This window comes from Ictalurus furcatus, chromosome 8, assembly GCF_023375685.1.
Source record: "Ictalurus furcatus strain D&B chromosome 8, Billie_1.0, whole genome shotgun sequence".
NCBI lineage: Eukaryota > Metazoa > Chordata > Actinopteri > Siluriformes > Ictaluridae > Ictalurus > Ictalurus furcatus.
Window position 1 is genome coordinate 6744636 of NC_071262.1, and position 26276 is coordinate 6770911.

The window sequence follows — 26276 nt, forward strand, 5'->3', positions numbered from 1 at the left end:
TTGTCTCATTTGTCTCATTTGTTTAATTGGGGTCTATTTGTCTACTTTTAGAAAATCAAATGATGTTTTAGGTCATATTTATGCAGGTATATAGAAATTCTACTGGGGTCACAAACTTTCAAGCATCACTGTATAGTGTCATATTCATCTTTTGATCTCAAACCCAAATGTCTTCAATGTATAGCAAAAACAATAGAATTGGCCTTGCTGTTTCAATACTTTCAGAGGGGACTGTATTTAGATTTTTCTAGTACTCCCAGAAACAATTTGTGTTTATGGACTCCTGGATATGGATAATCACTTGTGTTTGTATGTATTGGGCTTATTTTATTATTTTATTTAAATTTTTTTTTTTTGGAGTGCATGTTTATAAAGTCGTAAAATATGACAATAATGAAGACATAATTCTGCATTGTTTGGATCTCTGTATTTTTGATTTTATAATTTTCTTAATTCTTTTCTAATAATTTTGCATTCTGTATCCAACCACTTATTGTTGGTTGGATTTTTAAAAAAAAATTTTTGGTGTGTTTCTAAATTTGAAATCAACAAATTAGTGCAGTCCTAATGAAAATATTGTTTATATTCATAACTGCAAGATTGATGTCTTTATTATGTCTACTGTAAATGTATGTGTCCAGAAAGGTGTCTAATAAATTTCATGGCTGCTGATTGCTTTCTAGAACTTTTTGGTGCTGTTTTGGACTGTGGTCTCTGAATGTTGTATTTATTGGGCTGTGTGTGTACAGTGGGGTTAGTTCCTGTCTTTTTAATTAACACCGTAATTTCGTTGTGATCAGACAGAGGGGTTAGCGGCTTAACAGTGAATGTGCTGACATAGAAAGGGTCTAAATCTGTTATCATATAATCTACTGTGCTGTTGCCAAGAGGTGAGCAGAACTGTCCCAAAGAGTCTCCTCGTGTCCTTCTGTTGACAATGTACAGACCCAGGCTTTGACAGATCTACAGCCCCCCCCCCCATTACGATAATGCGCATGCTCAGTAGCGCCCCTAAATCGTTTACTTCTCTCTCTCTCGAATGGCTGCGGGATGAAGCGAGCAGTTTCGACGTCTCAGTGTTTTTTCTCGCAATGCATGTCGCTTTTGTGAGTCCTCTACGCGCTATATTGCCCTTCAAGCATGGCTGATATTCGATCGGAGAAACGTCGCGAATCGTAACCTAGAGGAGTTGCGGTGATTATTGGTTCTGTAAGTGGACTATTTTTTTTGTGGTTCTGCAAAAATGCTTGATTCAGCAGGGACTAGCAGTGCCCCCATGTTTGGCTTTGTTATACGACTGGGTTACTAGAGTTCATATGAGCATCTCCAGAGAAGACGCATTATAACGGTATCAGGCCATTATAAGACTGAACATTATTAGACCATTATATTACCATTTTGCACGTGCTAAATATGACTTAGGACTTACTGATAATCGAGTAGTACTCTGTATTACTCACATTTAGGTCTTCATTTCTCACGCTAGGTCTAAAAGCGGTAAACGTCACCACAGAGAGCACACTGGTTCATCTTTCTTTGCGTTTAGCCCATGCCTCATGATTTTCTTTTGACACGGCGTGCCGATATGCATACGCTGTTTATTTAAAGTACCGCAACAGGCGTATTCTGCTTCAGATTCCCCTACAGTTGGAAGGTCGCACCTCATGAATTTTTAATGATTGCGAGGTTATTGGAGTTCATTGGCATTTTCTGACTATGGAGCCCAAGGCAGCAGGTAAAGAGCAATAAAAACTCGGCGAAATCCCCAGCGATAAATTTCTGCAATGTGGCATTAACATCTACAGTATGATCTTCGTATGATCCTGGCTGGACAATGATCACTGAAGGTGGTACCACTTTCAGTGTTAATCAAGACTCATAACACTTATAATGTAGACAATGCTGTATTAATATCAACAATGTTCGTTGTGTTAACTACACATCTGTAATACTGAGCAACTATAAAGCCCAACTATACAAACCATGCAAAACACAGAAGGGCAGTAGTGGCTCAGTGTTTGAAATGCAGTACTATTGATGGGGAGGTTTCAAATCCCAGCAAATCCCATGTGTTGGGCCTTGAGCCCGGCCTTTAACCCTCTCATTTCTAGTGGTGTAGTACTATGGCCCTGACCCCAGGGTTTTTCTAAGCTAGAGTACACATTCTGTCTATTGTGTGTGAAAATGTAAATATATTTGGTGTGATTTCATAACTTTGGATCTCTATGAAATTCCCTTCTTTATTTAAAAAGAACAATGTTCCCAAACCTTTTGGGCAGACAACCCTAAATGGACATAATTTTCTGTGACGCCAAGGCTTGACCACCCTACATAATAATATAGGACTACTGTGTTATTTAAACTTTTGTTAGTAACAATGTAAGTGACTAAAAACAAGAATTAATTTAACTGACTTATGGGTTTAATTGAAAGTGTTGCACAGTTGCAGGAAAATAATCCATGCCTGGGTAGTGTGATATGGCCTGATGCAAAGAAGAGGGGCCTTGTTTATAGTAGGTGTGTGACTTTTTGTGTGTATGCAGAACCAGCAGCAACATGAGAGACATTGCTTACATCCTCACTGCATCATATGTACATCCACAAGATTTAAATGTGACATTCACTAGATCAGTGGTTCTCAAACTTTTAAGCCAGTGACCGCTAAACTAACATCAACTAGAACTCGTGACCCCCACCACCACAGCATACACAAGCAATAAACAAAAAGTTGTTTTAAGTCCTTCACAACATTTTAACTATATTGCATCCACTTCCACTATATTTACTGTATATAAAATTAATTTAGGCTTACCTTTCATTGGCATGGGTGCACTTGTTTTTCACAGCACAAAAGTTTAATCTGTGGCATGATGGTGGATATGGGTACTCGCAGATCATCCACAACAACAAGATGTGATTTGGTATTTATTTGTCATGTACAATATGTAATGGTAGGGCTGCACGATTATGGCCAAAATGATAATCCCGATTATTTTGATCAATATTGAGATCTCGATTATTTATCATGATTATTCATTGATTTTAGGGACAACATATTTTTATTGCACTTTCACATTTAAATAAACAGACCGCTGCTTTCACCTCCATGTTGTGCTACATTCCTGCTAATGTATAAATCTTTAACAGTGTTTACAGGAGGAGAGACGCAAGACAGTTTCTTTTAGGAGCACTTGTGCTCCTAATTACAAAAATTTAGGAGCACAGTTGAAGTTTAGTGTTTTTGTTGTTGTTGTTGTTTACATTTTTTCTTTTAATTTTTTTTTTTTAGAGATGGTAACGTTAATGTGCCACAATATAAGTAAATATAAGTATGCATGAGAAAACTTGAGCTGATGACAGAATTTAGGAACATAGTGTGAGCCAAGACACATTAATTTGCCTTCTGATAAACTAAATTAAATATTTTCAGTTAATTTTACAGACTGTATGCAAAAAAACAACCGTTAACCAGTTCCACCTTGTAAACAAATACAATACACATCAGTGTTTAGTATTTGAAGTCTGCTAATCTTAAATATATTTAAAGCTACCCTGTTAGACATTTTCCACTGTCATGGTTCTGGGCTGGAGTCAGTTCTCGAACCACTCTACGTATATTGTGTATATATCTGAATAATCTCATATAGGATGTGATTGGGTGAGTTCATTTACCCGTCAGATGCAAAGCGCTTTAGTTTAATGGTGTTCATTAGGGATGCTCCGATCAGGATTTTTACGACCGAAACCTATCCAGATACCAATCATTTTTTGTTTAAGCTTTAATCAGGAAGTCTATCATAAACAGTTAAATGAAAGCTCTCTGCTCATGGTCACTGTTAATTGAGTTAAAATAATAGCAGTGAGATACTGTTGGTTAATTGATAAATAAACAAGCATAAAATATTTATTTTTAAATATCTTAAACAATAGAGTCCTAATTAAAAACAAACTAACAAAAGTATGATCCATATTAGGAAAAAGGCTAATAGCTTTCTAAGGAAATAGCGAACTAAGCTTAATGTCAAATTGATATTAAATGCAACCCATAGCAATTAAACATCATTTAATTTCATTTAATTTCTCATTTAATTTATATTTAATGAAGTTATTATAATCTATTATTTTATATTAAATGATTTATTTATAACTAAGCACATTTTCTGTCTTTACATTTTAGTAGATTTATTTTTGTTTGTTTGTCAGTTTTAGATCGGTTCCCAGTACAGTGTCCATGTTGATGGTAATATTGTGATAATATTGTGTTTTGGGGGGATTAAATCAAAACATGGAAACTGGAATTGACTTTTCTAGTGATATCTGGCTACCATGAGTTTAAATGAAGTTAGTGTTAGTGAAGGAGAGCGGCAGCATACTGTATGTTTACAGACGGAACAGTTGCTACTCTTGATTATGATTGGTGAGGAATTATTTAATAAAGAAGTTTGAATTAAACCCACCTTGTAGCATTAGCATCATTATTAATTTACTCCGTGTGAAGCCGCTGTGTCTACACGGGCAGCTGCAAGTTTAGGCCATTTTGCACGATCAATAAAAGATGGCGGTTGTGAGATCGGAGAGTTGAGAGAAGCATATATACAGATGTACAGAGTTACTCTCTTCATCATAATGGATTCTCTGCAGTATTTACACACTTGTTTGGTTGACTGAGGAGATGAAAAGCAGTGTGAAAGTAACTGTTGTGCGGTGTAGATGCATTTTGGACTTCCTGTAGTTTTTATTCTGGTTGTATTATACAACTCCGAACAGGTCACTCGCACCGGTGCAAATAAATATTTATTCACAGTCGCACAATTTATTGTTCTATTCAGTCGCAAATGCGAGTGAAATGGTCACACTGTAGAGCCCTGAATTTATCTACAAAGTTTTTTCCTGTTTGGCGTGATGATGTTTAATGACCCCACAACCTCTGTAGTGCAGTTTAGCATCATGTTAGTTTCATGATCTCTCCTTGCGCAAAGCGCTGCCACTCGCAGCGAAACTGGCCGCTCGAGCCCTAAAATGCTAAACCGTTTCCGGGTTTTGGCATTACAAAATGACGTCATCCCTGCACTGCTCTATGGCGAATGGCTGCAAGTTTAGGAAGCGCTTGATTTGATCTGCAGCTGAGTTTTCTATGAGCGGAGGACGAAATTTAAACGTTAATATTGCAGTCGATCATGTTCATTTAATCGTGGCAGACAAAATCGTAATTGCGATCGATATCCGATTAATTGTGCAGCCCTGTGTAACGGTGGAAGAAATCTGCTTGCACAAATATGTGGATCCAAATGGAAGCAGTACATCCATTGCCACACTGGATCACCCGGGCTCTTGCTCAGGCGACTCAGGTAGACTGTCTACAATTTCCTCAACATTTTTAGACTTGCAGATTACAAATTTTCTCCATTTTTGCAGTTGCGATTTCCACGTAGCTGTAGTGATAACTAGCAAGCAGTCGCCGCATGGTGACGTCATATCTCAGAGTCACAAAGTATTATTTAACATTTTTTTAAAAAACTCTCGTCACTTATGACTTTAGAAATCAGAAAACATTTATTTGTAATCTTAACTTTTAATATAGAAAAATATTTATTGTAATCAGAAAATACTGAAACTTTATTTTTTCAAGCCATCTTGCAACCCCTTGAAATTATTCCATACAAATTAGATTGTAAAAGGTTTAGCGAGTTTTTGCCCAGCGACATTAAACATGCCGACAAGCTCTCTCTCGTAAAACGTTTCGCTGCTGTCATGAGCCCCATCTCAAGTAAAAAAAAAAATAAATCCTCTGACCTACCCCTGCCTTACATTCCTGTGTTGTAAAAGCTAAGGTATGTGCCAGTTCTGTGCACTGCTTGAAAAATATTCATGCGGATGTCCTGATGCTGTCAAACCCCCTATCTCCAAGCACAGAAAGATCACCTTTTCACAAATCTACCTAATCTGATCTTGTTTGTCTAAATGGAATATTTTTACTTCATGATGGGTTGTTTTAATATTATGCTACCACAGGTACACATTCATAGGTTTAGTAAGGTAGGACTATCCTTTGGGGATATATTTTTCCAGCACAGTTCAATCGTTGTACTCAATTATTCATAATTTCAGATGGTGATCATGATCACTCATTGTTTTTGGTATCAGTATCACATATCAGCAGACAATGATGAGTTGTTTGAAATAATTTGATCCTCTTCCTGGAACATGATTTCACTGATGGGCTGTGAACACAATTTCCTTTCCGTCCTGACTCTGTCCAATGGCTAATGGACATAATAATAATTACGATCATAAGGGTGTACTTACTTTTTCCACAGAAGAATAACACTTATTGATATTACTGTTGAATAAATGATTGAAAATGCAAATTTTCCTTGTGGTTTTGTTCAAGTATATCAGCTTCATTAATAGGCACTGTTTCAAAGAAGATCAAATGTTTGTTTGTCCAAATATGTCAAAAAACAATTCCCATGGGGTGTTCTTATTTTTTCACATGACTGTACATTTAATTACCTAAATTAATAACATGAATACACCAATCAACCATAACATTAAAACCACTGACGGGTGACGCGAATAACTTTGATTAGCTCGTTACAGTGGCACCTGTCAAGGGGTGGGTTATATTAGGCCGCAAGTGAATAGTCAGTTCTCAAAGTTGATCTGTTGAAAACAGGACAAATGGGCAAGTGTAAGGATCTGAGCAATTTTGACAAGGGCCAAATTGTAACGGCTAGACGACTGGGTCAGATCATCTCCAAAACAACAGGTCTTGTGGGGAGTTCCCGGTATACAGTGATTCGTACCTACCAAAGATGGTCCAAGGAAGGGCAACTGGTGAAGTGGCACAGGGTCATTGTCACCAAAGGCTCATTGAGGTGCGTGGGAAGCTAGCCCTTCTGGTCCAATCCCACACAAAATTGTATACTGTATCAAAAAATTGGTGCGAAGGATAATGCTGTTTATCATAGACTGGTGTCAGAACACACAGTGCATCGCAGCTTACTGCATATGGATCTGCTTAGCTGCTGACCAGTCCGTGTGCTCGTGCTTACCCTTGTCTACTGCCGAAAGCACCTACAATGGGCACGTGAGCATCAGGACTGGACCAAGGAGCAATGGAAGAAGGTGACCTTGTCTGATGAATCACGTTTTCATTTACATCATGTGGACAGCTGGGTGCGTGTGCATTGCTTACCTGGAGAAGAGATGGCATCAGGATGCATTATGGGTGGAAGGCAAGCCGGTGGAGGAAGTGTTCGGCCGGGATGTGGATGTTACTTTGACATGTACCACCTACCTAAACATTGTTGCAGACCAAGTACACCCTTTCATGGCAGTGGTATCCCCTAATGGCAGTGGCCTGGTTTGAGGCAGAGTTCATGGTGTTGACTTGGCCTCCAAATTCCCCAGATCTCCAAAAAAAATTTAATCTTTGTCAAATATAGGGGTGCAACAGTTATTTTAGTCTTTTAAATTACTCTTGTAGTCAATACTTTGTCCTACCTCCCTTTGCCAAGATAACAGCTCTGAGTCTTCTCCTATAATGCCTGATGAGATTGGAGAATACGTGGCATGGGATCTGAGGCCATTCCACCATACACAATCTCTCCAGATCCTTCAGATTTGGAGATCCATGCTGGTGAACTCTCCTCCTCAGTTGACCCCGCAGGTTTTCTATGGGTTTAAAGTCAGAGGACTGGGATGGCCATGGCAGGAGATATATATATATATATATATATAAAATTATTTTAATCTTCAGAATTTAGTTAATGTTAATTTGAGTAATATGTTTTCTGTTTATGAGACCAGTTACTGTGAAACAACTTCTTGAAATGGAGAGAATAAAGTTTTTATTTGCATTTCCTTCAGAATTGTGAAATTAATTATTATTAATATAAACGAAGGCATAAAAGGCAGAACTATCGGTATCGACAGCCGATATCACTGAGTAATCGGTATCGGCGCTTTATATATTTTTATATATATATATATATATATATATAATATACACACACACACACACACACACACACGGTATCACACAAAAGTGAGCACACCCCTCACATTTTTGTAAATATTTGATTATATCTTTTCATGTGACAACACTGAAGAAATGACACTTTTCTACAATGTAAATGAGTGAGTGTACAGCTTGTGTAACAGTGTAAATTTGCTTTCCCCTCAAAATAACTCAACACACAGCCATTAATGTCTAAACCGCTGGCAACAAAAGTGAGTACACCCCTAAGTGAAAATGTCCAAATTGGGCCCAAAGTGTCAATATTTTGTGTGGCTACCATTATTTTCCAGCACTGCCTTAACCCTCTTGGGCATGGAGTTCACCAGAGCTTCACAGGTTGCCACTGGTGTCCTCTTCCACTCCTCCATGACGACATCACGGAGCTGGTGGATGTTAGAGACCTTGTGCTCCTCCACCTTCCGTTTGAGGATGCCCCACAGATGCTCAATAGGGTTTAGGTCTGGAGAGATGCTTGGCCAGTCCATCTCCTTCACCCTCAGCTGCTTTAGCAAGGCAGTGGTCGTCTTGGAGGTGTGTTTGGGGTCGTTATCTTGCTGGAATACTGCATACTGATCATGCTTTGCTTCAGTATGTCACAGTACATGTTGGCATTCATGGTTCCCTCAATGAACTGTAGCTCCCCAGTGCCGGCAGCACTCATGCAGCCCCAGACCATGGCACTCCCACCACCATGCTTGACTGTAGGCAAGACACACTTGTCTTTGTACTCCTCACCTGGTTGCCGCCACACACGCTTGACACCATCTGAACCAAATAAGTTTATCTTGGTCTCATCAGACCACAGGACATGGTTCCAGTAATCCATGTCCTTAGTCCGCTTGTCTTCAGCAAACTGTTTGTGGGCTTTTTTGTGCATCATCTTTAGAAGAGGCTTCCTTCTGGGACGACAGCCATGCAGACCAATTTGATGCAGTGTGCGGCATATGGTTTGAGCACTGACAGCTGACCCCCCCCACCCCTTCAACCTCTGCAGCAATGCTCGCAGCACTCATACGTCTATTTCCCAAAGACAACCTCTGGATATGACGCTGAGGACGTGCACTCAACTTCTCTGGTCGACCATGGCGAGGCCTGTTCTGAGTGGAACCTGTCCTGTTAAACCGCTGTATGGTCTTGGCCACCGTGCTGCAGCTCAGTGTCAGGGTCGTGGCAATCTTCTTATAGCCTATTCCATCTTTATGTAGAGCAACAATTCTTTTTTTCACATCCTCAGAGAGTTCTTTGCCATGAGGTGCCATGTTGAACTTCCAGTGACCAGTATGAGGGAGTGTGAGAGCGATGACACCAAATTTAACACACCTGCTCCCCATTCACACCTGAGACCTTGTAACACTAAGTCACATGACACCGGGGAGGGAAAATGGCTAATTGGGCCCTATTTGGACAGTTTCACTTAGGGATTTACTCACTTTTGTTGCCAGCGGTTTAGACATTAATGGCTGTGTGTTGAGTTACTTTGAGGGGACAGCAAATTTACACTGTTACACAAGCTGTACACTCACTCCTTTACATTGTAGCAAAGTGTAATTTCTTCAGTGTTGTCACCTTAAAAGATATAATCAAATATTTACAAAAATGTGAGGGGTATGCTCACTTTTGTGTGATACCGTGTGTGTGTGTGTGTGTGTGTATATATATATATATATATATATATATATATATATATATATATATATATATATATATATATATATATATATATAATGTAATATAATATAATATAAAATGCGCCGATACCGAGTGATATCGGCCGTCGATACCGATAGTTCTGCCTTTTATGCCTTCGTTTATATTAATAATAATTAACTTCACAATTCTGAAGGAAATGCAAATAAAAACTTTATTCTCTCCATTTCAACAAGTTGTTTCACAGTAACTGGTCTCATAAACAGAAAACATATTACTCAAATTAACATTAACACATTAACTAAATTCTGAAGATTAAAGTAAGATTTCTTAACTTATTGAATGTTATTAATTCATATTAACAGAATTAATTGATTGAATTCTAAAAAACCTCCTGTTAAGTACATAATGGAGGCTAAGACGCATGCAAATGCAGGTAAGAGCTTTGTTAGAGTAGAGGCAGGCAGACAAATCCAAAAGGTGAGACAATAGCATGGTCAAAAACAGGCAATGGGTCAGGCGATCGGCAAACGGGTGTAAACAAGGCTAAACAGAATCGAAGGATGAGGGCAAGAACAAGATCAAAACTATAACACATGAAACGAGGAACAACCAATTGGTATACTGAAAACTCATGTTATACTTTACAAAGTACAAAGAGACACAAGGGGTTTAAATGACAAACGTAATCAAGTGTGAAACAAAACAGCTGACACAAACGACACATAGGGAAACAACCAATGACAATACAGGGGCGGAGACAGGTCAGAAATCACACAACACACGTCAGAAGTAAACAAAGTGAGTGTCACTGAAACCCGAAAGCGCGTGCTTGCTCTTCAGAGAGTGTTGCGTGCTCCAGCGCTTAGCGCGAGGGGAAATCATGACCGACTCACATTCACTCACTACAAACAAAGGCATTTCTACTTCATCATTGAACATCAAACTATATATAAACTATATATAAAGTTCATATATAATATAAACTTTTATTTATATATATATAAATTTTATAGATACATTTTATATATACACATTTGTGTATGTTTTATAGATATTTTATATATATTTTATTTGTATTTTATATTTTACATTTTATATATACATTTATGTATATATTTTATGTATATATTTTATGTACATTTTATTTATGTTTTATGAAGTTATTATAATATCTTTTTTTATATTAAATGATGTATTTATAACTAAGCACATTTTCTGTCTTTACATTTTATTAGTTTTCTGTTTGTTTATCAGTTGTTCCTTTTAGATTGGTTCCCTCAGTACAGTGTTGCCATGTCTGCTGATAATATTGTTTTTTGGGGTTTAAATCAAAACATGGAAACTGGAGCTAACTTTTCTATTGATATCTGGCAACCCTAAGTTTAAATGAAGTGAATACGTTATGTATTTCATTTAGTGAAGAGCAGAACACAACGCAGAAAACAAAGGTCTGGAGGAACCAAATAGTCCCTTAAAAAAAGTTTCTGGGATTAACCCTCATATTATTTGGGGTCACCCCAATCAATGTTTAACGCCTGTAAATACATGATTGGCATAATTGTTTTAAATAACTTTTCCTAATTTAATGGGGACAACTCGGTAAACATAAAATTAACATGATGATATTTTCTCAATGTCCTGTACACATTTGGTAGCATCCATGTTGTTTGCATCCGGGGTCAGTTTGACCCCAGGTTCCTTTAGCTGTATAAAACATAAGAAATATAACAATTTTACACACATTTGTTTTGGTTGTTTTGCTGTCACTATAAAATGCTATAATTGTATACTGTTCACTATAATTTTATGTATTCACTATACAGATGCAATCAAAATTATTCAACCGCCATTGCAAATCAGGTTTATCAAAATTTATTTTCAGCTGTTTGCAATGAACAAATCAAAGAAAAGCAATTAAAATAGTTCAATATAATGAATGCTTCAAGTGGTTTCCCCAAATTCAACTGAAAATGCAACTTATGTTTTCTCCAGTTTCAAAATTATTCAACCCCTTGAATAGAATCCCTCACAAAAGCACAAATATGCAAAACAGGTGTTTTCTCAAGCACACCTGATGCAACCAATCAAGGGCTTCATTAGTTGCCCCAGGCGTACTTGAGCTGGAACACATGAAATACCTGAACTGGCTAGGGGTAGAAAATATATGTAATACCTGGACGTTCAGAAAAAGGAAGCTATCAACAGCTGCAAGCAGAATTCTGAGAAGGCAGGTTGTGAAAAACCCTCGAGTGACTGCAAAAGACCTGCAGCAAGACTTGGTGGCACTGAGGTTTCAGTGAGCACAGTTAGGCGTATACTAAACGCAGAAGGTTGCCATGCTTCATACGTACACCACTGCTGACTAGGGTTGTCAAAAGTGCTGTTACTTTGATACCAAGTCGGTACTAAGAAGAAAAAAAGTTGATGGCACCAGATTTTTACAAGTACTGGTAGTACCGGGTCAACCCGGTACTGACATGCTCTCTGATAGGTAGAAAGTTGGGAACATTTCTTGGGTACCTCATGCAACAATGAGACATTGGAGCCAAAGCAGCAGCAGCTCTGCAGGTCACCATGGCTGCGTCCGAACCCGCACACTTACCTACGATATAGTAGGCGTAATACATGTATTTCTCTCGGATGCTCATTTTCTCCTTTCGGTGCTATTACTGCCAAGTGTGTAAAAGCCACACCCATAAAATTTATGTGCAGATAAATTAACCTTGCTTTCAGGAAGAGCGGCTGGCTTAACTGTAGTATTTATTCAAGGAGTTCAAGCAGGTGAGTTTAAAATTATGGTAGTGGTTGCATTATGAATGTTGTAGCATAGTTTACTTGGAGTGTATTGTTGCAAGAAAACATCCTTGTTTTTGCTTCCTTTATGGTTAGCATACGTGCGTTTAACGCTAATACATTCAGTTAACCATTTAATGCTTTAACTTTTATTGGGGTAAAAATAAATTAGAGGACATGATGGGGTTTATGAATTTTACACATCAGAGGCTTTATGATGAACTATACATCTGAAATTTATGTGTTTATCAGTCCGTCCGAAAAACATTTCTACTCTTGTCTGGATAACTCTAGTAGCTTTAATAATGATATACTTGTATATCATACAGAATGGCATTTATAAAAATACATTTTATATTGATATTTAACTTTATTAATAAAATAATGTGTTGTTCAATTAGCATGTTTTTGTGTTTTCCTTTGGTACCTAAATTGGTACAGGGTATTGTGGAATTTTACTGCTATTGGTACCGACTACTGAAATTTTAGTACCGTCACAAGCCTACTACTGACTAAAAAGCACAAGAAAAGTCAGCTCAAATTCATATAAATAAGCCACAGAAGTTTTGGGATTCTGTTCTGTGGAGCGATGAAACAAAACTGGAACGTTTCAGCATGATGGATCAGCGGTATGTCTGGAGGAAGAAGAATGAAGAAAGAACACTGTCCATAGTCAAGCATGGTGGTGGCTCGGTGATGCTCTGGGGCTGCTTTGTGTCCTCTGGCACTGGAAACTTGCAGTGTATGGAAGGCAAGATGGATTCATTGAAGTATCAGGAAATCCTAGGAGAAAACGTTATGACGTCTGTGAGGAAGCTGAAGTCTGGGTGTCATTGGACCTTCCAACAGGACAATGATCCCAAGCATACCTCAAATTCCACCAAGGCTTGGTTCCAGAAGAAGTCCTGGAAGATTCTACAGGGCCATCACAGTCACCTGACTTGAACCCCATAGTAAATCTCTGGTGGGATTTGAAAAAGGCGGTTGCAGCATGCAAACCCAAGAAAATTAATTAAAACTAATTGAAAACTAATTGAAGGCCATTGCTCATGAGGAATGGGCTAAGATTCCTCAGGAACGCTGCCAGAAGCTATGCAACTTGTTTACAGTAGGTCATAACAGCAATAGGGTGCTCTACTAAGTACTAAAGATGCTTGCCATGAAGGGGTTGAATAATTTTGAAACTGGAGAAATTATAAGTTGTATTTTCAGTTGAATTTGGGGAAACCACTTGAAGCATTCATTTGTGTTGAACTATTTCAGTTGCTTTTGTTTGATTTGTTCATTGCAAACAGCTGAAAGTCTATAAATTTTGACAATAAACCTGATTTGCAATGGGGGTGGAATAATTTTGACTGCAGCTGTAATATTCAAAAAAATTTCCTCTGTTTTAGGTCTCTATCCTGTTGGTTTTTCTTGCAGTTACCCCAAACATAATTCCTGTTACTATTATTGATAAAATAAATTATTCTTTCCAGATGTTATAAATTACAAAAATATGTACTTAGAAATATTATAAAACAATGAAAACACCAAATTAATCAGTGAGATTTGATGGTGATTTGCAAATTTGTCCATAGTCGTGCAATAGGTATTCTGAATGTATAAGGGGTGGGGGTGGGTGGTCTAAATAAAGTGCTTTTTAAGTAGTCAACAAAGACACATAAATTACCTGAGACATACACCTTTGTTAAAAAAAAAAGTCATATTCTATAGGTTTAAATTGGAAAAAATGTTATCAGATTTGAGGGTAACAGGAGGGTTAATTGTTCCGGGTAATTCCGGTGGAAAAATAGCTCATGACAACAAACATAACTGAGACAGGGTGTTAGTAATAGCTTGTGCTATTCGGCAAGAGTAGGCTAACTTCACTTTCGCAAAATAAAATGTCGTGTTTAAAATTGCTCAGTACCAAGAAAGAAAATCAACAGTGAAAACGGCTCATTTTAAGAAGAGTAGACTTAAAAACTGTGGGATGTATGAAGCCAGTATGTTTAATTTGTAATGAAATGGTGGCCATTGTGAAGAGTAGTAAAAGCAGGTGCCACTATTAGACCAAGCAGGAACATTTTGAACAAAACTATCTACAGAACACAAATGTAAGGACCGCAAAAATAAACCAGGTGAAATCAGATCAGGCTACAAACAGAATAATGATTTAAAACAATTACACTGCATGAGCGAGCAACAAAGGCTTTACTTAGAGCAGCATAGGAAACACTGTATTTTTCTCATTTGTAAGTCGCTTCGGATAAAAGCGTCTGCTAAGTGAATAAATGTAATGTAAATGTAACACAAGAAAACTTTGATGCTGAAATAATGTGTACAAGTTCAGTGATGTTTCATGGAAAACAAAAAAATGAAATGGCAGAGTAGATATTAAAAATTTCTTTGTACCCTAGAAGTGTTTCCAACAGGATTTTGAGACTGCGGTGGGTGGACCTCTGATCCTCTCGGGTTCAGGGGGCATACTTATGACTGCAAATCCATACCAAAAATCCGAGTGCATTGTCACTCTTGCACTCAACAGACATTCTTTGCGTGAGTCGTTTATTTTTTTAACTTGTTGATAGCTTTTATAGGGCTGGGCGATAAAACCGTATCTGTATTTATTGCCGGTACACCTTTATCGGTAATGATAGAAAAAAATGTTTGGTATAATGCTTGATGAAATGTAAACAGACTTGAAGTTTGGTTGCATGAACAACCTTCAAGTGTGCGCAGTCCCTGGATAAACAGCCTATAATATGCCTTGATAAAGGAGCTTGTTACGAGTGACAAGCAAACAGCCAATAACAAGTTGCGTATCTGTGGGGTTCAGTTGCATCATCATGTGACCATGTAACATCTGAACACATGAACACATGCGAAAATTAGTTCAGAGCCTGCTGAGGAGATTGTGAATAAAAAAAGGCCATGTCAGCTCACCAGTGGGGCAGTTGTTTTTTTTTTTTTGGTTTCTTTTCATCTGACCAACATCAGACCACCGTTTGTGTGTAAGCTTTGCAAAAAAAAAAAGTCTTAGCCAAGTACGGAGAAACAAGCTGCGAGAGACTTGCGTATGCGCAGTGCTCCGCACATGTACAGGGCGTGCGACTGAACAGTGTGCAAGGAAGAAATGTGACATTTTGCCGCTTTTTGTGTTTTCTGTTTAAATGCTCGACTCATCAGATATGGACCTCAACAGTGTTATCCGGAAGTAAGTGTTCATGGAAGTTTTATACGAGGCTAGGCTAACTATCCTAACAGGCTGAGCACAAACCAGAGCACCAGGAGTCACATTCTGTGCTATAATGCGATGTTGATCTCCCTTAAAGTTTGTCTTGATTGTTCTATGTTTACACTTTTACATTACACACATTCTGTAACATTTTATTTATTAAGTTCAAGAGTTTCTTTAAGATTTGTTCATTTAATCTTTATACAAGATGTAAGAGAAGATATTTGTTTAAATTCTATTTTGTTTTTTACTGTTAAAACAAAAATTTGTTGTTTGCTTTAATAAAGTAAAATACAGTGGTTAAATTCAAACCTTTTTTTCTACTGGTTTTTGTTTAAAAGATTAAAATTTATCAATAATTATCGATGCCAAATGATATGAAACATTATATTGTGATAATTTTTTTAGCTGTACCTCCCAGCCTTAAGTGTTTATTGATACCCTTACAACATACTACATTATGTATAGGGGTGTAAATCATTTGTGTTGACAGCGATTCCTTTCATGATTCATTGGTTTTTTCATTTCTATTCAGAATGATTCGATTCGGTTCCCTTAACAATGATTCGATTTGGCAATTCAATTCATTAACTTTTTAACCATTAGATGCATGAGTGATTGGACCCTATACTCTTCCATAAGAGGGTCTAAAAAGACCCGTATTAGAATCAATGCATTTTTATTTATTTTTTGACATTTATTTAAGCATAATCGTTTATAAAAACAATCTAATTTATTTGTGTTAAACTTTGGTCAACACGGGAATTTTTTTAAGCTTGAAATTCATACATTTTTTTCAGTTCTTAACCTTTTTAAAACATTTCCAACACAAAAACAAAAAAGATGTTCACTTTAATGGCAGTGATTTAGGCATACAGGAGTTCGTGATACTTGAAAACTTGGGAAACAGGTAGTCAGGTTCCACGCAACACTCTGAGTTCTTTAATTACAGTAGCATTCAATGATCTAAGCCTATTGGTTCTCCACAAAAGTATTAAAACCTGTGATGTGCCTCCGAACCCTCAAAGCTCCGCTTGCTTGTTGATTCACCTTTGCAGAATATTCCCGAAGTGTTCGCCAGCCTCCTGAGACAATATCCACAAGGTTATAATCCACAATAAGAGCATTCGCATGGTCTCTGGCAAACGCACACACTCAGTTCCGCCATTCCCACCTGGCTGTCCCGCTTCCTCTCACCTAATCACCTGTTTATTGCTTCCGAAAACCACACCCTTCCCTTCATCTTTTTTCTTCTTCTCTTTCATTAAGATAGAAAACTCAGCATAATTCTTATGCTGCATTTCCTTAGTTTATTTGTACTGAATTAGTTCTTTTCCCCAGTTAATTAAAACCCAATGGAATGGAACGGACTCCGTCTATGCGTCACTGTGCAGCTATCCGTTACACAGTTTTCCATCGCTTTTTGTTCCCACACTTTTGATTTCATATTAGCTGGCACCTGGCAGATTTCAGGCTCTCTGGTAACATCTATGATAGCATGCCGCTCGCACAACTTTATCACACACGATCGATGCATATGGCTCAGTAGGATTAGCAATTGATGCTCGAAAAAAAAAAAAAAAAGGAGTGAATCGTGACACCCCTAATTATGTAATATAATATATGTAAATACAAAGTATCTTTACCAGTTGTTAATAAACAAGGAGTGTTCTACCAGTTTACTAGCTAGCTTTGCATTCTTGGGATATTAATAGATAGTGCTCGATCCAGCAGATATCATCAAATTGATAATCATTCATGTTTTAAGACTCTTCATAATTAAGCCATAATTAATGAATTATGTAAATCCTTTATTAAAGTATTTAGTTATAAATCATATTGCTTTCTTGTAAATAAGATTTGTTGATTTTTTTTTTCATTATTATTGTTTCTGTCCCATGTACAAGGTTTCCTACACCTCATTCACAACTGTACTTTTAATCAGATAAGCTGTGCTATAATTCACATGGAGTGAGAGATGCCTTGCCAAAGCAATAGCACAAAAATTATGTTTTATTTTCAAAATGTTAAATTTTGTCTGCTTTAGCCATTTCTTTGTAGACTTACTTGTGTGCTTAGGGTCATTGTCTTGCTGCATGACATGTTTACGGTTAAGCTTCACAGATGAGATGACATTCTCTAGTATTTAATGGTGCAATCCAGAATTCCAGTATGTTGATCAATAATGGAAAGCCATCCTGGACTCGAAGCAGTAAAGCAGCCCCAAAACATGATACTGCCAGCCAAACAGAACACTTTTCATTTAAAACAAAATTTTTGATTCATCTGTCCAAAGAATATTCTTCCAATAGGCTTCTGGTTTATCCACATGGTCATGAGCAAACTTCAGATGGGCAGCAGTGTTTTATTTATATATATATATATATATATATATATATATATATATATATATATATATATATATATATATAAAATATATTTAAAATATATAAAATATATTATATATATATATTTAAAATATATATAAAATATATTTATTAATTATTGGGCGAATAGGGGCTTCATCCTAGCTATCCTGCCATGCACAGCGTTCTTGTTCAGTGTTTGCTTGATTGTGAACTTATGAACCTTGATATTACTCAATGCAAGCGTGACCTTTAGCTCCTTAGATGTTACCCCGGGGTTCTTTGTGACTTTTTGTAATATTATTTGCTGTGCCCTTGGAGTGATTTTTACTTGACGAGCACTTCTTGTAACAATGGTGCTGAATTTCCTCCATTTGTATATCATCTGCTTCAGAATGCATTGGTGGAGGCCAAACTCTTGAGAAATAGTTTTGTAACCTTTTCCAGCCTGGTGAGCTAACTCTTTATAAGTATTTTTTGAGGTCCCCAGGAATCTCCTTTGAGTGAGCTATAGTTTCCATAAACTTCTTTGGTAAAGACCATACTCTGAAGACCCAAGTTTATGTTCTTGAAACATGGCAAGGCCTGTTAAACTCACAACTGATTTCCATCCCCATAATCCCCATTTTTGTTGTCACCTGAGTTTGTTTGTTTATAGAAGTTGGTTTATGCTCTGATAAATAAAATCGCAGAATGAAAGGAGGGTGTACTTTCTTTTCCCCAAGACTGTAGCTGACAACCTTCTATATCAACATGTCCTGTGCCTTTCAGGTGTGACTATCTTCAGCCAGATGAATGAAGATGTGATCTCATACTGTCTGTTATAATGAACAAATTGACTGAAAGGGAGCCTGCTTGTATTGACTATCATCATTAGATCAGGGAACTCCAGACTTGAGGATACATTGCCCTCCACCATTTATTTTCCCAGCTACTGCTGACTGCTCTAGAGCCTATTTTCATTTTTATTAAGTGTTACATGTTTGTATTATGAAACTTCTGGATAATCTAATCTTGTCCCTCCTTCTCTTCACTGTATGTATGGGCTGCTCCATGGTAGTGTGAGGGCGTATGCTGTTTGTGTTCAGTGGGAAAGCCGGGTGTGCAATGGCGGTGAAGGAGCACATAGAGGCTGTGCTGAATGTGGGCCTGCGGGTCCCCAGCATCATGCTGCTGGAGGTGCTATACCGCTGGGACGTAAGCTCCTTCTTCCAGAAGATCCAGAGGAGCAGTATGAACAACAACCCCCTCTTCCAGTACAAGTACCTAGCTCTCTACCTGCACTATGTAGGTGAGTCCAATTTCATGAATTTATAATGTTTTATTTGTAATAATAATACTTTATATAGCATTGTCAATAAATAAAATGCAGCTAAAATGCTTTAAATTATATTTATGAACAGTAAAATAGAACAGACCGAGCGAGAGACTGCCACAAACAGCTATTTAGAAGTGCTTGGCACCAGGGACTCAAGTAATCACAAAACTTATTTAGGAGCGAATTGCTATGTCCTGTTGCTTGAGCTGTGCTTCCATTTCTCTCCATTTTCAGTGTCTATGCAGGAGTGAAGATTATAGAATACAGCACTCTCCAAATTCTATCCTGAAATATCCAAAAATATCTGAACACAGTAAATTTTTTCAAATAAACAAACAAAAAACTAGAGTGTTCTAAATGACTAAGATGAACAGGCTGGGAATCAGTCTCATGTTACCACTCTTTCTGATGAATGTGGTTGATCTCGCTCAGTGTTTGTGGATAATCGAGGTGAGATGCAGACAGAGATGACTGAACAGGAAATAAGGGGGGAAAACTTAAATAGGCTGGCAGGATTCCAACTTTTATGTAAGGGGTAATGCTTCAAATCAGGTCATGGTATTATTTTTGGTGTGACGTGATCTGTTTTGGCTCTGTTTCCTTTTCTTTCACAGCCTGTATGTCTCTTACTAACTGTCTCTCTTTCCTTGTCTCTCTTCCTCTCTCGCTGTGTGTCTCTCTTGCTTCCATTGTATTTGGTGGTTTGTTTATGTTTAGTTTGTACTGAACATAATGTAGTTAACCCTCCCTGTCTCAAGTCTCATGTCTCTGTATTATGTCTCATAATAATAATGTTGTAAACGTTTCTCAAACTTTCTCAAAGATAGACCAAGGAGTCAAAATTATCGAAATGCAAATAGAAATGGTATTCTCAGAACCAAAACCAAGGGTAAATTTGATATTATTCAGACAGACCAGCAGTGCTACTTCATGGAAGGCTTCTAATGATGCATTCAGATTGGGGGGATAAATTGAATTTGATGATGGTGCAATGAAATCACAGGCAGAGAGAAGGACAAATATAGAGACATGAACACGTTTAGTCAGAGAATCCACTGGCACTCTCTGATTCTGCTGCTTGTGTCTCTTGTCGAGGCAGGTTTCTCATATTTCAGGGTTCTCCTTTAGTATGTCAAATAAGCTTTATTTTTGTCTTTCATGCATTTGCGGCAGAAGATACTTGTGTATTATTTGTATGCTATGTAGGAAATAAAATGATCCAGAAGAATTTGATAAAGTGTAAAAAAAAAATTTTATTGTGATTTTAATTTTTTTTTTTTTATGTAATTTTGTCATTTAGCAGGTTTCCAGTCTGTGACATCCTTTTGTCTGAATTATTGTTTGAATAGAGCATGTTTTTTCTGTTGGTCTAGTTTCTGTTCTCATGTTTCCTTCTCATTGACAACATAAGATGTGTATAAGTATGATCACGTGTGTGCGCACAAGTGTGCATGGTGTGAATAACCGAAGGTGGGGTTAGGTGAAAGGGTGAGCAATTCAGCAGTGTTACAAATAAAGCTCTCCACTGTTACATAACATGACAGATAAGGCAGGCATGGCAGTGAAGTAATGAAATCCTAATCTCTTGCTTTACAGCACTCACACACATTCTCTCTTTCCTATCTGTACTCAATCATGCACACGTACACAGCTAGTAACAAATGTTTTCTTACTCGTGCATGCTGACATACAAACGTGTACACTGATTTACATGTGCACTCTGTATGCCTTGCATAAGTAATCACCCCATGAACTTGTCCACATTTTATAGCGTTACAACCTAGAACCGAAATGGACCTAATTGGGACTATATATGAATCTACACAAATTAGCCCATAGTGTTGAAATGGAGTGAAAAATCAAGTTTGCAAAATTGTTCACAAAAGTAAAAAAATAAAAGCTGTCTTTGCATAGGTATTCTAGATTGAATAGGTAATCTCTGATTAAACACCCTCTTTACCCAGTCAGTGACTTTTGGTGGACAGCCTACTTTTGGTGTGCCATAATATTTTCATGTTTTCATAATGAGTTTAATGTTGCTCTGCAGGATGTTCAACATACTTTTCCATAACTTTGTGCCAGAATTGTTTTGATGGCTCCTTGTTCTTCCTAATACAGTTTGTTTAGATATTTTCTCTAAAAAACTCTAGTACCTTCCAGGAACAGCTGTATTTATATTGAGATCTGAGATGTGACACTGTAATTGCACACGATACTAATGTTTTTAAAAGTGTATTTAAATATTAAGTATTTAAAAGTGCAATAAACAGAAAGGTGATTTATAAACAATACGTTTAAATACTGAATACATTAGCTGAGCTACAATAGATTTATATTTTTAACATTCAAAAAAAATAAGCTATCAGTATTTAATTATTTTGGTTTTTATTGCACTTCACTCAGCATTCGGTGTACAGAACAGGTGATGTTAGAAAAAATATTTTAAGATTGAGAAGTCGAGTTGATGGGTATTATATTCTTGCCAGGGTAAAATGTCACAGCATCCTTAAAGTGTTTCCAGGGCTTGTTGCATCATAAAGAATGTCTTTTTCAAATGCATTTATTTACTTAAGCCCTTTACTAAACTTCTGGCAGTGGTGCTGTTACACTCACACAGGAATGTTATCTGGAATTTGGCATACTCTGAATCTGTAATATTGGTATATAAAACAGCTTGGGGTGCCATGTCTGAGAATTTTCAGTGCAACTGACAAAATGTCATGATACACACGATCTCGCTGTAAAAACAGATTATGGAGACATTTTATTCATTCATGATCCAAGATAATCATATCACCTCCCCTTTTCAGGACATTACTGTTTGTACGCTCTTTTGTTTGTGTAGCAAAAAATATCCAACTGCATTTCAATTAATAGCCTTACACAGGCTACAAATAAACTTTTCAGCACTAGTGCTTTAGGCTACATTGTTAATGATGAAAGTAAAAGAATTGGTGTAATAAATATGCAAAATAATCTGTTTAGCGTAATACAAATTTAATGACCCACCAAATCTGAAAATGCACTTGTGGACAAGCCAGTGGCTCAGTGGAAATTATTGATTCTGAGCATGCAGAAAATTTCTACATTGTAGAAATTCCTTATAGGATGGCATTGGATGTAGGAGGTGATGTGTACAGTAGCGTCTGGGAGTATTGGACAGGGGTGTACAGCCCATGGCTGTGAAACAGTGCTGGTCACAGTGGAAATCACTGTGCCACAGTACAAGAATTGAATTTACATTTTACACTTTAAAAAGCAAAAAATTATTTCATCAAGGAATTTCTTTGTGAGAGTTCGCTAATGGGATTTGTGGGAGTCTCGCCACTTCATGCAAAGTCACATCAACATCTAAATGGTTCATGAAAGCAAAATAAAATTAGCCTTTCTTATCATAGTCTTGTGCAGTTGACTGTAGAATTGGCTTCATCCATTTTGAAGTATCACTGTTTTTCTCCACTGCCCCTGCCTAGTTGACAGATCCATGCAGTAGCTACTAGCGAGTTGTTTGGTAACTAATCTATGCAACACCTAATATGCATACAGTCATTGGGGGTGGGAAAGTACATCTTTCCACCAGTCTTTTTCATTTATCAGGACTGAAATAACAATTGTGTGGTCCTCACCAAGTTAATAAACAACCTCAGAGGCCTGTTTCACAAAGCCCATTTCAGTGGCTGCCCAAGGAAGTTTGAGTTTAGTTTGAGCAAGCTCTGGTTTTTCAGTCTCAACAAGGTGAATTGGTGTATAGCAGGTTTCATCACTATGGTAACTTACACTATACAGTTAACCTGCTCCGGAGCAAGTTTTATTCTGGGTAAGAGAACTCAAACCCAAATTGGACCATTCAGTTGTGAGCAAATGGAGATGAATCTGACGACTTGAAGTTAACCCTTTAGTGTTTGTAGCCATGGCTTTCCTGTGACGCACAAATAATAATGAGGACACTTCAAAGGGAAATAATTTTAGGGACAGACAGTTTATCTCTGCCAGCTTATTGAGCTGCACTTTTGACAAATTTGACACACGCTTTTACTCTACCACAAACTGTATGTATTGCTTTGCAGTTCTTTTGGGAGTGGTATATATTTTCAGGCTGTGGCATTATTCCTGTCTTAATATATTTTAAAAAATATATATAAATTTTATTAATATTAAATTAAAAAAATTAAATTATATTAAATGAAATTATATGATATATGTTATGGTTAAGTTTTCAGTCCACTTATTTTCATTGTGAGCATATAAAATAGTGGGTTTTACACTATTAGCAATTTTCCTGATCTTTGGCAGCCGCAATGGTGTTGCTTTTTGCGGTTGGTGTAGGTTTAAATTCCTCAAATTTCCACATAATTTATTTCTGTTTAACCAGAAGTTGCACACCGTCTTTATTCCATGTTGAACGCTGTTAGCTGCAAAACATTTGGCTTTTATGTGCACATGCATGCGGAATAAACATAGATTCAGGGTTAAAACCTGGGTTGACTGAGAAAGTTGATAAACAGAATCATGAAACCTGTTAACCTTAATTAACCCGGGTTGGATTTGTTTGGTTTTATTCACACAAAACTTACTCTGCAACTCTGACTTTGTTCAACTTGCTTCCTGCAAAAAATACACAACGGATTTCAATATGTAGTCGTTTTTTCCCAAGAAAGTAAACCAGCATTTAGATGAGGGAAAAATAAGTACACCCTTCCTACTTCCACAATTGTTAAGAGATTAATTAGCAGCCAGACACATTAGTAATTAATCATCAAGAAGTGTGACTACCTCTATAAAAACAGAACTTTTCAGTTTGTTCTGGAACACGCACATGTATGTCTATATCATGCCAAGAAGAAACGACACCAGCCATGGTCTCAGAGAAGCAATTGTTGCTGCTCATCAATCTGGGAAGGGTTATAAGGCCATCTCCAAACAATTTAAAAGTCATCATTCTACAGTGAGGATTGTTTACAAATGGAGAGCCTTCAAGACAGTTGCCAATCTTCCCATGACTGGGCATCCCAGCAAATTCAGTCCAAACTGTTTAATGCTCAGAGATGTATTTACAAAAAAAAAAAATTACCATGAGCTACATTGTGACATAAAGGATGTAGGCACATTAAATGTTTAGTTTCATGAAAGCACAATCATAAAAAGACCAAATAAGTATGGCTTTCATGGAAGGGTGGCTAAGAAAAAGCCACTTCTCTCTAAAAAGAATATGGCAGCATGACTTAGGTTTGCAATATTGCATTTGAACAAACCACAAAGTTATAGATCCAGATTCTAGTTATAGATCCAGATTCTAGATCCTTTGTACTGAAGAGACCAAGGTCTTTGGTCTTCATGCACAGCATCATTTTTGGTGAACACAGTGCATCACCACAAACACCTCATACCAGCTGTCAAGCATTGTGGTGGAGGGGTGATTTTTGATTTAGGCTTGTTTTGCAGCTACAGGACCTGGGGAAACTTGCAGTCATTGAGACAATGATGAACTCTTCTTTACACCAGAATATTCCTGAGACAAATGTGAGGCCATCTGTCCAGGAGCTTAAGTTTAGTCGAAATTGGGTCATGCAACAGGACAATGATCCCAAGCACACTAGCAACCTGACATCTGTATGGCTAAAGAAAAAATCAAGGTGTTGGAATGGCCATGTCCAGACCTCAACCCCTATGATGCTGTGGAGGGGTCTTAAGAGAGTTGTTTATAAATGAATGCCCTCAAACAGCAATAAACTGAAGCAATGTTATAAAGAAGAGTGGGCCAAAAAAATTTCAAAACGGTGTGTGAGACTGATCAACTCCTACAGAAAAAGTTTACTGCAAGTTATTGTTGCTAAAAGTTGTTCTATATGCTACTACAGAACTTTCTCCAGCTAAATAAAGATAAGACAGAGGTACTTATTATCAGAAATGATGCACAGAGAAAGTTAATTATGCCAAATCTAGACTCCTTGTCTCTCAAGTCTAATGACTGCATTAAAAACTTAGGGATTGTGTTTGACAGTGACTCAGTTTAAAAAAAAAAAAAAAAAAAACCACACCTACATATTAGCACTGTTTGTAAAACAGCATATTATCATCTTCGTAACATCTCTAAATTACGTGATATCTTTCCCCCAGAAATAGTGAGAAACTCATGCATTTGTTTCATCTGGACTCGACTACTGCAACAGTGTTTTGGTTGGCTTACCAAGGAGCTCCATTAAACACTTACAAAGAGTTCAGAATACAGCTGCAGGAATGCAGACACATACTAGACTGAAGAATCATATCACTTCAACACTTAAATCACTTCACTGGCTACCTGTGCTGTATAGAATTTATGTTAAAATCTTATTAATTTTTAAATGTCTTCATGGTAGTGTTCTTACATACCTTTGTAATATGATCACTAAATATATTCCTGCTAAATCACTTAGGTCATCCAACAGCAACCTCCTGGTTGTGCTCTAAACAAAAAGTATGGAGTCGGCCTTTAGTCACTATGGGCCTGAACTGTGGAATCTAAGTACAGTTGGTTCAATTAGCACTTTTAAAAAGTATCTTAAAGCACATTTGTTCACTGGGTCTTTTCCTCAAACCAGTTAATTTTCCATACTTGATTTTATTTGTATTCTTTTATTTATTCTATTTTATTTGCTCAGCCTCTTATTTCTTTTATTTATTTAATTTTATTTCTTAATACTGATTTTATTTTCCTGTATCTACTGTATGTCTTCTATAAAGCACTTTGTAAACATTGTTTTAAAAAGTCCTATATAAATAAAGCTTTACTTACTGAATTAGAGTGTACTTATTTTTCTCTACCTGGTTTGTTAATGTTTGTTTACTTTTTGTAAAAATAAATTAAAAAATTAAAAAATAATAAATTACAGATTGAAAGGACCACACAATTGCTACTTAGACTCT

The 26276-nt window shown here is 37.0% G+C and overlaps 1 protein-coding gene across 1 annotated transcript in view; it reads left to right on the forward strand.

Moving 5' to 3' along the window:
* Positions 1-1012: 1012 nt before the first annotated feature.
* The window catches only part of rnf145a (ring finger protein 145a), a 56062-nt gene continuing 30798 nt past the window's right edge, over positions 1013-26276 (forward strand). Inside the window, exons 1-2 of the mRNA XM_053630437.1 lie at positions 1013-1209; positions 19113-19343. Of these exons, the coding sequence (XP_053486412.1) occupies positions 19124-19343 (220 nt within the window). The 5' untranslated portion in view covers positions 1013-1209; positions 19113-19123. The remainder of the gene's footprint in view (positions 1210-19112; positions 19344-26276) is intronic.